The sequence below is a fragment of the Larus michahellis genome, chromosome 8, assembly GCF_964199755.1.
Source record: "Larus michahellis chromosome 8, bLarMic1.1, whole genome shotgun sequence".
Taxonomy (NCBI): Eukaryota; Metazoa; Chordata; class Aves; order Charadriiformes; family Laridae; genus Larus; species Larus michahellis.
In genome coordinates this window covers 3443041-3456621 of record NC_133903.1, presented here as the reverse complement: position 1 = coordinate 3456621, position 13581 = coordinate 3443041, and the positions used below count along the sequence as shown (strand labels likewise).

Here is a 13581-nt window from a genome sequence, read left to right as displayed (position 1 = left end):
AAAACAGATGCTGGGTACAGAGGAAGGCGGGGGGGAGGAGAGAATGGCGCAGGCGAAAACCGGTACCGATGTGGCACAAACAGGGCTGGTTTTAGTATGGGGGGGGCAAGATTTTCCGCTATTGCCACATCCCGTGAAAACTGGGGCTTGTTACTGGCAGGTGGGTGCTCGGTGTCGGCTGAGTCGGTGTTGGAGAGGGCGAAGGGAGGGCTGGGAGGAGGGACGGGGCTCAGCCCCCCCGCAGCCCCCAACCTTCCCACGCACACGCCTGCCTGCTGGCTGTTAACAGCACCCTGCTAACAACCGGCTCCCACCCCCCTCCCGAGCCTGGGAAAAACCAGCCCCGAGGTGTCGAGCCCGGCCCTGGCCTTTTGGGGAGGGGAGGGAGGAGGAGAGGACCCTCGCACCCGGGGATGCAAACAGCCAGCGGTACCCGTGGGAACAGAGAGGGATGCAGGCGCGACCCCTCCTCGCTGCATCCCTGAGAGCTTCACTAGAGGCGATAACATCCGCGGGGGTGTCGGGGAGGGGAAGACGGGGGTGTTCAGCGCAGCCCATCCATAAAGAGACGCCGGAGCCCGGGACCAGGTGACTGTGGTCAGCAAAAAAGCTGCTTTATTGGTGACGGCTCCCACGGGGACCCCGTGGCAGCGATCGGGTTCAAGTCCCTGAGAACACGCTGTCCATGCTCGTTCCCCATCCCACATCTATTGCTTTAAACGCATCCTAGTTATAAAAAGCACAGAGTGACGTTCCAGATACTGGAACACATAAATTAAGGTAAGTGATAGTTACAAGACATCGCAAATTTTTTTTTTTTTCTTTCTTAAACAGATTATCAGAAGGTTGGGGTTGGGTTTTTTTTTTTCCGATCCACAGAAAACGTATAAAAAGCATTTTAAAATCTACATAATTCTCAATGGTTTTTGTTTGGGGTTTTTTTTGTTGTTTTTTTTTTTTTGTTTTTGTTTTTGTTTTTTTTTTAAAAAAAGAGGCACAGTAAAAAAAATACTGGCGCAATAACATATTTACAACGCACCCATTATGGGCTATTTTCACTCAGCTTCGGGTTGGAAATGTTCAGCTCCGGCTCAGCCTGCTTATCCCAGGAGCACAGGGCTGGGGGGGGCAGGCAGGGTGGCAGGTGGGGGGATGTTGAATCCTTCTCCCTCCCCGGCTACATCGGCAGGGAGCAAGGGCCAGGCTGGGAAACGCCGCCTGCCCACGGTGGGTGTCCATCCGTCCGGGCACCTCTTGGGTGCTCCGGCCACTGCAGCATCCCCCGCTGCCGAGCCAGGGATGGATGGAAGATGCTCCGGCCCCACGGCGGGGGGGGACACGGACACCCACACAGCCCCCAAAGTGCTCCTTCGCAAAGGCGCGGGCCGGCGAGCAGGCGGGGGGGCAGCACTGGAGGGAGACTACAAACACAGCACCCACACTGTGCCGGCGGCTCCGGGAAAATCCTCCTCCCACCCCCCCCCACCCTGTATTTATAGAAAATCTTTACATTAGTCTCTATAAATAGTGCATAGATCGATGCCGCCAGCAACAGTTTAGCCAGAGGAGGGGAGCTCCGGGAAACGGCACTCACGCCAACACCGGCTCGCAGCCCACCCCCCCGTCCCCCTCCAGTGCGGCCCCCCAGCACCCGGCAGCTTCGCAGCGCCCTGGAGCAGCGTCAGCCGTGGCGGGGAGGCCCCCCCTGCCCACCGAGCCGGGCAGCGGGACGCCCCGCTGACCCTTCATCATCCCCATCGGGAGCTGGAGCTTCGCTGCTGAGATTTTGGGGCTGGGAGAGAGGACGGGGCGGGTGAGGGGGGCGACGGAGGCACACAGCAAAAAACACTTAACATTTAAAAGGAAAAAAAAAAAAAAAACAACCAAAACAAAACAAAAAAAGGAGAAGCAAGCCTGGGGGAGGCAGAGCCACGCAGCGCCCACGGTCGCTCCCCACACATGGCGTGGGGCTCGCCGGCGCCGTGGGGTGCCCAGCGGTTAAGTGCTCAGGACCCGTCCCCTCCCCGCCGTCCCGGACGGAGCGGGCAGCGGGCGCGGGCAGCGGGGCAGGCAGGGCAGGGGACAAGGGGCCGCACAGCAGCCTTCAGTACACACACACTGTGCAATACCACAGCAACGACGTCTCCGACCGTCCGCCTCGCGGCGAGGCCGGACCGACAACACCCGCACGCAGGTCCCGCACGCCCGTCGGATACCGGGGAAATTCGGGACGAGGTTGGAGGGGACACGCGTCTCCTAGTAAACCACGTTGGCGGGGCACCACGGCGTGTCGGGGTACAGCAGGCAGTGCACGGAGCGGAACCTGCGGAGGAGAGGAGCGATGCTGAGCACGGGACGGTGGTGGCCCTGCGACACCCCGGCTCGGGGCAGGGGACAGGGTCCCCCCATCTCACCTGGATGGGTCCTCCTCGACGGAGAAGGCTCCCTTCATGTGGATGGAGTTGCGCTTGTTTTCGAACATGCCGTAGCTTAGTGTCACCTGGCGGGGAGGAAACGCAGTGGGGTCAAGCAGCCGACACGATCACGAGGATCGAGCAGGGGCATGGGGGGGGCTGCAAAATTCACCCCTTTTCCCACAGCCTCCAGTTACGCTCTGCATCGCCCCACGGGGATGGGCTGATGGGGCTTTCCCCCCTCCGCTGATGTTTTGGAAGCACATAAATCAACATCTTAGTTGCGATGCCCAATTTTTAGGTGCCAACATGAAAGCAGATGATGGTACCATCCAACCCAAGCCCTCCATCCACCCCAGGGCATCAGGACAGGGATACCTGTTTGTGGATCTCCGTCTTGGGCACCTGGTGGAGGTTCTCCAGGTGTGAGTGGAAGAGGTTGCTGCGGATGAGCTTCACCCCCAGCACGGACTCAATGATGTAGCCAATAGTGCAGTCGTCGGGCAGGCGGATCTTCTCCGCCGTGCTCATGAAGTGGCCCCCGCTGCGGGGAGAGAGAGAGGAGCTGCAGAGGAGCAAAGCCCAGGGATATGTGGCCACCCCGCAGGGTCTGGGCTTGGCCAGGGGGTGCCCAGCTCTAGCTCTAATTAAAAGTCAATTAGACTTGGGGGAACCGAGGTTCTTCCCAGCTTCTTTGCAAGCCCCCTACAGACACCCTCAGCAAGGCAGGGTGGTAGAACATGGTCGAACGTCCATCCCCAAAGATGTCACCGCTCTGTGCCCCGCTGGGACCACAGTGAGTCCCCACGGGAGAGCAAAGCCAAGGCTCTTACCTGGCCCACGGGCTCATCTTCAGCGCCAGCCCCCGGCTGATACAAAACCCCGCTCCTCCCGTGGCAAACCAGAAATGCACAGGGTGCTGCGAGAGAGGGGAAGCAACGGCAGTGAGACCTCCTGCCGCCGAGCGGGGGGCGAACCCCAGCCCCAACCTCTCCCCCTCGCCCCCTCACCATCTTGTTCTCGCTGATCCTCTCCGTCGCCTGGATGGGCCGGTCCAGGCTGGGCTTCCCGATGTAGATGTCCTGCGTGTGGGGGTAGCTGGAGAGCAGCTTCACCAGCGTCCGCACGTTCACGTAGTTGTCATCGTCCACATGGCAGAACCACCTGCGGTGGCAGCAGTGTCACGCCGGGCCGGGGCAATTCCCCAGACCCCATGATGAGATACGGCCCCAAACAACACAAACAGCCTCTGCCTGGACCATCCCACCACACCCCCCGCCCAGCCCCGCCGTCCCCCGCGGCAGCGCCGGGCACTGCTTACTTTCTGCCAGACTCGATGAACTTGTCGTACTCCACGGCCATCTTGCAGGAGAGGGCCTGCCGGCTGTGGGCGGCCGAGCAGTTGGTGTTGATGACGTTTCCTGCGGGAAGAGACAGGGGTCAACGCCCGGTGCCGGGGTATCCCACGCCTCCCCGCCTGCTCGAGCAGCGATGCTTCACCATGCACATTCCAGGGGCAGCAGGTGGGATGGAAACCCCAAGGATGCTCGATGGCTTCCCTGCCACATCACTTTGGGCAAAGAATGATTTTTTGGGGGGGTAATGGCTTTTAGATCCACACGAGACAAGGGAAGGGATGAGCAAGGGATGTGGATGCAGCAGGTGCACCAGAGTTGAGCCGTATCCCACGCGCATGATGCCACCCTACGCCACCTTGCCCATCCTGGGGCCGTGCACCAGCCACCCCGGGGGTGTCCGTGAGCTGGCTTCTCCACCCACGACACAATAGCCGAAATCCTGCCCTCTTCCCACTGCCTTTTCCCACAGCAGCCACCTGTTATTTGCTTGCCCAGCTCAAAGGCAATCCCTTCCCGGCCTGAAAAGGAGTCATTTGCATGGGGAGAATAGATGGAGCTGACCCTGGCCCGAGGGACCGGCTGCCAGGGAAATGCTCCCATGAAACCCTGCCCATGTTGCCTATCAATCCCAGCTCGCCCCAGGGACACACTGGTGCAAAGGCACCCCCAACCAGTTAGCGTGCTCCCCAGCACTGGGCTGACTGGGAAGGAAACCCATCCCCATGTGGGGCTTCCAGGCAGAGGGTGCTTTAGGCACCATCAGTGAAACAAGTTGCCCTTGTTCTCAGCCCAGGTCCCGACGGTGAGAGCTCCTGAGGGCTGTAACTGGTGGCATTTTGGCCATTTTTTCGGAGTTCCCGGGGCAGGCTCCATGCCAGCCGTGCTCCCCAGGCAGGGGCTCCTCAGAGAACCTCTCCAGGTGATGCATGCAAAGGGACAAGGGCCACGGACTCACGTGCTTGCTTCTTCAGCTCCTCATCCTCGCCATCCGTGAAGATGAAGGTCTGAAAGAGAAGATGAGGCACCTTTGAGGACTGAGGAGTCGAGGCCACGTAGCTCTAGACCCCACCTGGCACAGCCGGGTGGCACTGGGGCCTGGTCCCACTGGGGCGCCAGTGGTGACTCCTTCCTCCTCACCAAAACCCAAGGCAGCACCAGAGAGCCAGGTAAACCCAGGACACGCTCAGCCTCAGACCAAGAAGGGAGCCAAGACGTTCTGGCAGGACATGACACGCAATGCCATGCCTCGCCGGGGTGCAAACCCCAGCCCCCTCCGGGCGCCCGCGCTCAGCATCCCCATCCTCCGGCCTTTTCCATGGGGCAGCAGCAGGCAGGGGGACTTTGGGTGACACGGGGGCCGTCCCCAGCACGAGGCGGGTGCGTGGAGAGGAGCGGGTGATGGGGAGTGGGTGCAGAGTGCGGCTGGATCTGAGTGGGGACTTCAGACTTTATCGGGCGCGGGCGGCACGTGTGGCCGGGGACACCAAAGCAGCCGCCCAGCGGCTCTCCCTGCCCAGGCAGGTGTGTTTGCCCGCGGCGCCGGCTGCCAACCGTGTCCCCACCTGTGTCAACAACACGTGGCCGTCCCCGGCCACTTGCACAACACCCCCATGGCTCCTCTCCGCTCCCCGTCACCCCCCCAGGGTGGCTGAGCCGCTGCTGGTGGGTGACTCTTGCCAGCCCCAAGGAGGGGACGGTCCCTCGCTGCCCGCCCCAGCGCCGTCCCCGTGGTGCCAGGCAGCACCCTACCTCCTCCCTGGGCACCCGTGCTGCCCGCCCGGCCGCACTCCTCTATTTACACAGCTAATTCCTGGCATATGCTGCCTGGGAAGGAGGATTGGGGTGGGGTGGGGGGGCCGCTGTTGGCCTGGAATTTGGGGAAGGGGGAGAAGCAGGAGGAGAGAGCAGGGGGTGGGAAAGGCATCGCCATCAATCAGCGGGCAGCAAACAAAGCTGGAGGAGAGAAACCACAACCAGCTGCCAAGCGCTATTAAAAACCAGACGTGCACAAAAGGGCAAAGGAAGAAAGACAAAAGGGCTGGGGGGGTGGGGGGGGGAAGAAAGGCAGGAGGCGACAGAGGGGGAACGATGGAGCCCGAGAGCGTTGGGGATGATGAATTACAAGTGAGCTGGAAATTGGGTGCCACCCCGCAGCCGGCCGACCCCGGGAACGCGCTGGGGTTTTGTGGTTTGTTTGAGGAGGTGGGTACGACGTACAATAGCGGGGGCTGACTTTACTCAGTGGAGGGAGAGTTAAGCGGGCAGCGGCGGTCATTAGCATACAGCTGCGCTGGTTAAGCCGGGCCCGTGTTTGCTCGGGTCCCCAGGCTGGTGGGGACAGCCCCGGCCTGCGGGAAGGTTGAATGGGAGGGGACGGGGCTACAAGTGACCTTTGAGGCTTGAAAAGGAGAAAAGAAAAAGTGGTGGGGGGGGAAGGATGGAGGAGGTGGGAAGGCAAGTTCTCACAAATGCACAGCCCTGCTTTTGGGGAGGGACAGGGGTCAGACCCCCCCCCCGCCATGGATCAGGAGGGCTGCGAGCAAAGGGTTAGGGGATGGGGGAACCTGCTGATGAGGAGGGGACAGCTGGGGGACGGGGACATTCGCCCATTGGCTGCAGGGCCAAGGGTGCCCGTGGTCGTTGCGGCCCTGGGACGCATCGCCGCTGGGGTGGGACGGGGTCAGCGCTGTACGTGGTCACCCCCAACCACTGCTGGGGTGGGACGGGGTCAGTGCCATGCATGGTCACCCCCAACCAACACAGGGTCCAGCCAGCACCTCGCCGCTGGTCCCCATTACCTCCAGGTGCTCAGGGAGGGGTCAGGCTGTTGCTGGGGGCATGAGCTGACGCAGGGCAGGCGGAGATCATCCAAGGATGCCTAGAATGACCCCATCACAAGCCCTTTGCCACCCACCCCGAGACATGTGGCGCCCCAGTACGTCTCACACCAAGCCCCATCCCCGCTGGAGGGGGACGGGGGAGGCGGGGGACACGCAGCCTCCGCACAGGCGAGACAGAAAATGTTTGCTTGATTAGCTCAGAAACGCCGTCCAGCAACTGTGCCTTCAGCCGCTCCAAAAATAACCCCGCAACTAATCCTCCGGTTCAGCCGCTATAAATAGACCACAGGGACAATTGTTTATTATTCGCCCGCACCGAAAGGCTTCTTCCTAACGAGGCATCTTCCCTCTGGCCTCTCCCCACATACATCCCGTAATTTTCCTGGTGTGGGTGGACCAGGTGGCACCTTGGGGACCAGGACAGGGGCACGCAGCCCTGCAAGCCACCTTGCGGGGGCTACTGGGGCCTCACAGGTTCCCCACTTCCCTCCCAACCTCACCCCAAAATTCAATTAAAACTAAAAAAAAAAAAAAAAAAATCAGAGGCCCTCTTTTTTGCAATTAGTTTGTCTGCATTTCTTGGAGAGGAGCTGTGCCCTTCCTGCATGGCCCTCTCAACCGGGGCTGCAGGGAGGGGACACACCAGGAAAGGAGAGGGACAAGAAAACATCGTTTCCACACGCCAGGAAAAAAACGTGGGTCAGCCTTGGGCATCCCCGATGCAGAGCACTGGGCATCAGGGCAGTGCCCGGTTTGCAGCAGGGTAAGTGGGATGGGACACTGCAGCCAGTGTCCCCGAGCCGTCACCTACCGAGCCACCACCTCCAGACCCAACAGCAGCAGAGCCATTCTGCCCCCACCCAGGCAGAAAGCACCCTCAGCCCTTACACCCGCTCCCCTCCACCTCTCCCCCACTTGGCCCCCATGCCAGCCGTGGCACCGAGGGGTGCCAGGACCTCTCGGGCCCCCCCGCAGTCACTTTTCCTGCGGGGTGCAGGAGAGGAAGGGCCCGCTGCCCCCCCCCCCCCAGCCCCTGCAGGAAACCTCATTGTTCTCAAAACTGCAGCTTCAAGAAACACAGGATGCCAAATCCCTCCCGAACAATAGCTGCCACCGCTCCATACAGCCCGGCACAATGCGCGGCCTCCGTGTACGGGGACCGAGAGGCACCCGGGGTCCCTATGGCCGGGATGGGGTCAGCCCCCCCCAGCTGCCTGCAAGGAGCCAGGCAGCCGCCAGCAACCCCCTTCCTCCTCCTCACCCTTGGGGAGGGCCATTTTTTTTTTTTTTTTTTTTTTTTTTCACCCTCCCCTTCATTTCTCCTTTTGCAGTGACTCATTTCCCCTCCACCGACCGAGCTCGTGGGTCGCTCATGGCTGGGTGCTGCGCAAGGCGTCCCGCTAGCCGGGGCCACCCCTCTGTCCCTGGCCGAGCATCCCACCAGCTTCCCGGGGTGACACACGCTCAGCCGACCCCACGTCCGCTGCCATCCCCACCGCCCCCGGCAGCAGACCCGCCGAAAAAGGGGAACCTCAGCCGGGCGGACACCCCCGTGACCCTGCGGCACACAAATCCTGCCCCCGCGCCATGTCTCACTTCCCAGTGCTGGAGCAGCCCAGCACCCACCCATGCCGCACCCGGGGGGGGCTGCAGCCCTTTTCACCACAAGGACAAGGAGGAAGCGGTCACCCTGCTTGGGTGCAGGGGGAGGGAGGCAACGGAGAGGTGCTGGGGGGGGCTCAACCTCCAGCTGGGCAAGGGGCTCCGGGGGGAGGCAAGGATGCTGCTGGAGCAGGTCCCTGCCCGGCTTTGTGTCCCCCACAGCAGATGTTTTCCCTCCAGCCCATGGGGGTTCGGAGGGAAAATCCCCACCTCGCTCCAACGGGCTGGGAGCAGCGCAATGGTGGTGTCCCTGCCATGGCAACGTCCCCACCATGGCAGCGTCCCCACCATGGCCTTCCCCAGGACAGGGGGGTCCGTGCTGGCACAGGGTCCCGGGGCTGGAACCTGCAGAGGCAGGGAAGGGGCTTGCAAGGCCGTGGGCCCTTCCTCCCCCCCCGTCTCCTTTCGGCAAGAGGAAGAATCTTCCACTGTAATTTTAAATGCTATAATTTTTTAATAACCTCCTCGCAAACAATGAGCTCATTGTGCGGCGAGGGTCCCCCACCCTCCCGCCTGGCGCTCCACGCGCGCCGCTCGCCGGCCCCGCAGCTTTTATGGACAAGGACAGCGGCATCATCCTTTGGGGCAGGCAATTAAGGGGCCTCCACCCCCCCACCCCCCTGCCCCAAACCACACAGGCTGCCCGGGGCCGGGGGGGAGACAACAGGGAAGGACCCTCACACATGAGCCGAGTTCAGCAGTGCTCAGCAGGCCCTGGCACACAGCCCAGGACTGGGGGGAGCCGGATGCACCGCGGAGCTGGTTTGGGATGAGCAGCCCCCATGGTCCCAGCTGCTCCGGTGGGAGCGCAAATGGGACATGCTCCACCGAAGCCCCCACCCCCCGAGGATGGGGACCCTGGCCTAGGTGCCAGAGAAATCTGGGAGCTGCCATCAGCGGAGCGCGCTCTCCGAAAGGTTAAACCCATTCCCTGTGCCCCGAGAGCAGGAATTTTTCAAAGCCTGTAATTATCGCACCGAGCTGGAGGAAGCCAGCGGATCCCACGCCGGCGGGACGGCAGCCCAGCCCAGGCCCCTTGCAGGCACCGCGGCGTGTGCCGAGCCGCCTGGCCGCCTTCGGGCTGCCCCGGGGACAGGGGACACGTTACTTATGCAACTCTACCACAGCAAATCACCCGACTCAGCAGGAAACCAGTGGGTTTGGACTCGCTCCTGTCCAGGATTTCTGCCTAATGGCCATTTTCCTCCTCCCCCCCATCTCTTTTCTTTCAAGTGTAAAGTTTCCCCAGACTGCACTCCAGCATCCTAAGGGTACCGGGACAGCTGGAAACTCTCCCCAAAGCAAGTAGGGGAAAAAAATCCATAACTCTCCTCCAACAGCAGCTTGTCCTGCCTGGATTGTGCAAGCTGGGGAGCAGATTTCAGAGACAATAGGCATCTGCCCCCGCTCCCGTGCGGAGAGAAGCAGGAAGGAGAAGGGGGTGCCCCATTTTGGGGTCTTGGAGGGGACAGAGGGCAGGAAACAGGGACTATTGTAGGCAGAACAAAGAGCGGCCGAGGAAGGACACAATAGCTATTCCCCCTATCTGCCAGGGTCTGGCCTGGAGTTACCTGCTGGATTTAATCCCTTCTCCCCAGGGCCGGCATCCCTCCTCCCCAGGGCAGGGAGCTGCCTGGCTAATGAACAGCCAGGAGGGAGGCTGGGGTTTGATGCCAGAGGAGGGTCAGGGAAGGATCGGGCACGGGGGATTCTCAGCCCTTGGGCAGGAATTTCCCTGCGTCCTCGAGGCGGCACAAGACGCCGTTAGCGAGACACAAACAAGAGAGGGACAGGATGAGCAGAGCCGGGCCTGACTCAGACCAAGAGAGACGTTTGAGCAGAGGCAGCGCCCCGCTGTCACCACACCACCCGCCCGGGGCAGAGACCACGGGGCAAGGAGGGGATGCAGGAACCGCACAGCCCCTCCCCAGACAGGGATGCAACGGAGAGGAGCCCCGTGGCACCCATCCTGCACTCTGCAGGCAAAAGAACCCCAGCCTGATGCCAAGTTTGGGGGAGCCCAGGGTGCCCCAAAGCTTCCCAGAGCCAGCAGCCAGGTCAGCGTGGGAAGGCAGGAGCTGATTGCCACCGGCAGCACGGGTTTGTCCCCTCTGCGTCCGTGTGTGTCCCCCCCACATCCAACCCTCGCTTTGCTCGGCTGGAGTTCGCGCCGCCTCCGGCTCTCTCGGCAGCTCCTTGTCCTCAAGTGCTGTACAAGAGCCGTCACTCAGCGGCTTGGCTTGTCAGGCGGGCACCTTGCCGGGCTGCGGCCCCCCTGGCTTCATGGCCCTCATCTCTAGGCAACCTGACCTGGACACGGCCGGCTCCGGCTCCCCCGTTCCCATGGAAAGTGCCACACAAGAGGCTGCGAAGCCTTTTCTCTGCGCCGGGAGAAAAGGGGCTTTGTTAGCTTGCCCAGGGGGACAGCGTGAGAGCCGAGCCTCGGGTCTCTGGGAATCCAAACGGACAAACGAAGCACAACAACAACAAAAAAAAAACCTAGAAGAAAGCCGGAGCTCACAAGAGGGAGGGGGAAAAAGAAAAAAAGAGCAGCCATTCCCAGGATCATCTGTAGGTGCTCAAAGAGCATTTCCCCCCACCGCCACTCGCCACCCCCTCGCAGTGACAGCAGAGCATAAAAGAGGTTTCCATTAAATAACTGTACGAGGGAGAGACGGCAGAGCCACTGCCAAGCCCAGGAGATCTCAGCAAAAAGAAAGGGACAAGATTCACAGGGGCGGGGTAAAAAAAAAAAAAAAAAAAAAAGAGTAAGCGAATGTTTGGGGTAAATTGCAGGCGCCAAGCCCTCCCGCGGGGTCCAGCAAACCCGGGTGAAAGAGGCAGGGGCAGGTCGATTCCCCCCGACACACACCCCTCCCCTCCCTCCCCAACCACTTTAGATTTCCAAAGAAAACAGTTTGCAATCAAGAAACACAAATCCAGGCCAGGAGGAAACACGTGGAGACAGTAGGATGGAAAGGTTAGGGCCAGGCATAACTTACTTGAGAAGCTGTCTAAGGACAGAAAAAGCGTCTTAAGAGCAGATGGCAAAGCACATTTCCTAAGGAAACAGCATTTTTTTTTTCCCCCCCTTTTTAATTTTGCTTCACAACTTGAAGGACAGCGTAAGGGACAGCCAGGGCTCAGGGCAGGACATCAGTAAGGTCAGCAATCAGACTAGCTGCAACTGCCCCGGTGCGGGTGAGCCAGAGCAGACCTGCAAGAGCCCCCAGCCACTCCAGTCCTGCCCAGTTCCTGGCAACGGGACCAAAAGCCTCAGCACATCCCAGTGCTCTCCCAGCCCTGGGCTGCTAAACCGAGTGTCCTTTGGGCAACCCAACTGCAGGCACCTCCTGGGGACCTGCCAAACCTCATCCACAGCCAGGCCCCGCAGCCCAGGAGAGCATCCGCAGGGACCTGACACCACAGCAGGCACCAGTGGATTGGGCTCCATCCCTACACCGTGCCTCAGCTTCCCCAGTGGATAGCAACTCGGGGCAAGCTCTGCAACGGCAGCTGCTCAGCAGGAAGGCCCCAGAGCAGAGTTCTGGGGGGCTGCCGAGTGCGAGGAGCTTGTGTTGGGCTCCCTCCATCGCTCACTCATCCCAAACTCACCCTGCAACGCTGCATTTCACCCTCCCCAAAACACAGCTGGCTCCAGCACAGCCCTGACGGCCTCGCAATAGCCCTCCTGGCTCAGCGATCTGCGGGGAGCAGAAAGAGGAGGTGGCGTTTGCCGGGCCACAGCACCCCTCGGACCCCGCACAGCAAAGGGCTGTGACCGCGGCTGTCACTCGTGGGCTCAGCCCGGGCCGCGTCGCTCCACCCCGGCGGGGACCGTCCCCATCCCCCGTCCCCTTACCATGTCACGGTTGCGGGAGATCCAGGTGTCGAGCAGCAGCTCCAGCCGCGCCTTGTGGAACTTCTTGGTGGTCTTGACGGCGATGAAGACATCGCGGGGGGAGATGTCCTCGGCCGGCGGCCGCGGGGGGCTCGGGGGGGCGGCGGGCAGCTCCCGCCGGGCTCGGCTCAGCCGCCCGAAGTAATCGGCGAAGCTGCGGAGACCGGGGGGACCCTGCGCCGCCGGGGGGGCGGCCGCCGCCGCCCCCAGGCTCTGCAGCGCCCGCTGCGCCCCGCCGGCCTCCCCCCGGGCCAGCCCCGGCCTCCCGGGCGGCTCCACCATGAGCACCAGCAGGCAGGTGAACATGGAGCCCACGAGGGACAGGAGCAGCTTCCTCCCGCAGCTCTTCAGCATCCTCCCGCCGCTCAGCTCCCCCTCTCCGCTCCGCGCCGCCGCCGGCCGCGCTCCGCCCGCCCCACCGGCCCGGCCCCCGCCGCGCCGCCGCCTTTAAACCGCCCCCGCCCCGCCCGGGGAGGGACCGCACCGGGGCCGCCCCCACGCGGGGCGGGAGCAGCGCCCGCCCCGATGCGTGTGTCACCCCCCGCCCCCGCGGCATCTTCCCCGCCAGCCCCCTACACGCGGTCCGCCCGCCCCTCGGCCCCGTCCTGCCCGTGGCTGTCCCCCGCTCCTCTGCCTTGCCCACGGGCGGGACGCGGGGGTCGGTGCCCGCAGGCTGCCCGCTCCTCCTTCCCTCCCATCGCGGTCCCCGGGGGGGGGATGGCGGGATGGGGGTACGCCGGTCCCTGTAACCCCCCAGCGTGCCCGGAGCACGGGTGGCTGCTGCGTCGGCAGCGATGGTGGCCCTGGGCTGTCGTTTCCCAGCCCTGCACCGGGGGTTTCTCACAGCCGTGGCCAAGAGGTTACCAGAAAGCCGTCCAGCCTGACCAGACTCCGGGCTGTTTCCCATCAAGTCTCATCTGAGGCCAAGCATAGAATCATGGGATTATAGAATGGTTTGGGTTGGAAGGGACCTTTAAAGGCCATCTAGTCCAACCCCCCACCATGAGCAGGGGCATCCTCAACCAGATCAGGTTGCTCAGAGCCCCCTCCAACCTGACCTGGAATGTTCTCAGGGATGGGGCATCTCCCACCTCTCTGGGCAGCCAGTGTTTCACTACACTAATTATAAAAAATTTCCTTATATCTAGCCTAAATCTCCTCTCCTTTATTTTAAAGCCATTACCCCTTGTCCTATCGCACCTGGCCCTGCTAAAAGGTTTGTCCCCATCTTTCTTCTAGCCCCTTTAAGTACTGAAAGGCCACAATAAGGTCTCCCCGGAGCCTTCTTTTCTCCAGGCTGAAGACCCCCAACTCTCTCAGCCTGTCTTCATAGGAGGGGGGCTCCAGCCCTCTGATCGTCTTCATAGCCTCCTCTGGACCTGTTCCAACTGGCCCATGTCTTTCCT

The 13581-nt window shown here is 61.9% G+C and overlaps 1 protein-coding gene across 1 annotated transcript; it reads right to left on the bottom strand.

Annotated features, from left to right (window-relative positions):
* Window positions 1-828: 828 nt before the first annotated feature.
* LFNG (LFNG O-fucosylpeptide 3-beta-N-acetylglucosaminyltransferase) lies at window positions 829-12604 on the bottom strand. The gene is made up of 8 exons (XM_074597825.1): window positions 12137-12604; window positions 4728-4776; window positions 3736-3835; window positions 3425-3578; window positions 3248-3333; window positions 2793-2958; window positions 2415-2500; window positions 829-2323 (listed from the first exon to the last, which is right to left on the bottom strand). Exons 1-8 carry the CDS (start codon window positions 12527-12529, stop codon window positions 2257-2259), a joined length of 1101 nt encoding a protein of 366 aa, XP_074453926.1. The 5' UTR covers window positions 12530-12604; the 3' UTR covers window positions 829-2256.
* Window positions 12605-13581: the final 977 nt, after the last annotated feature.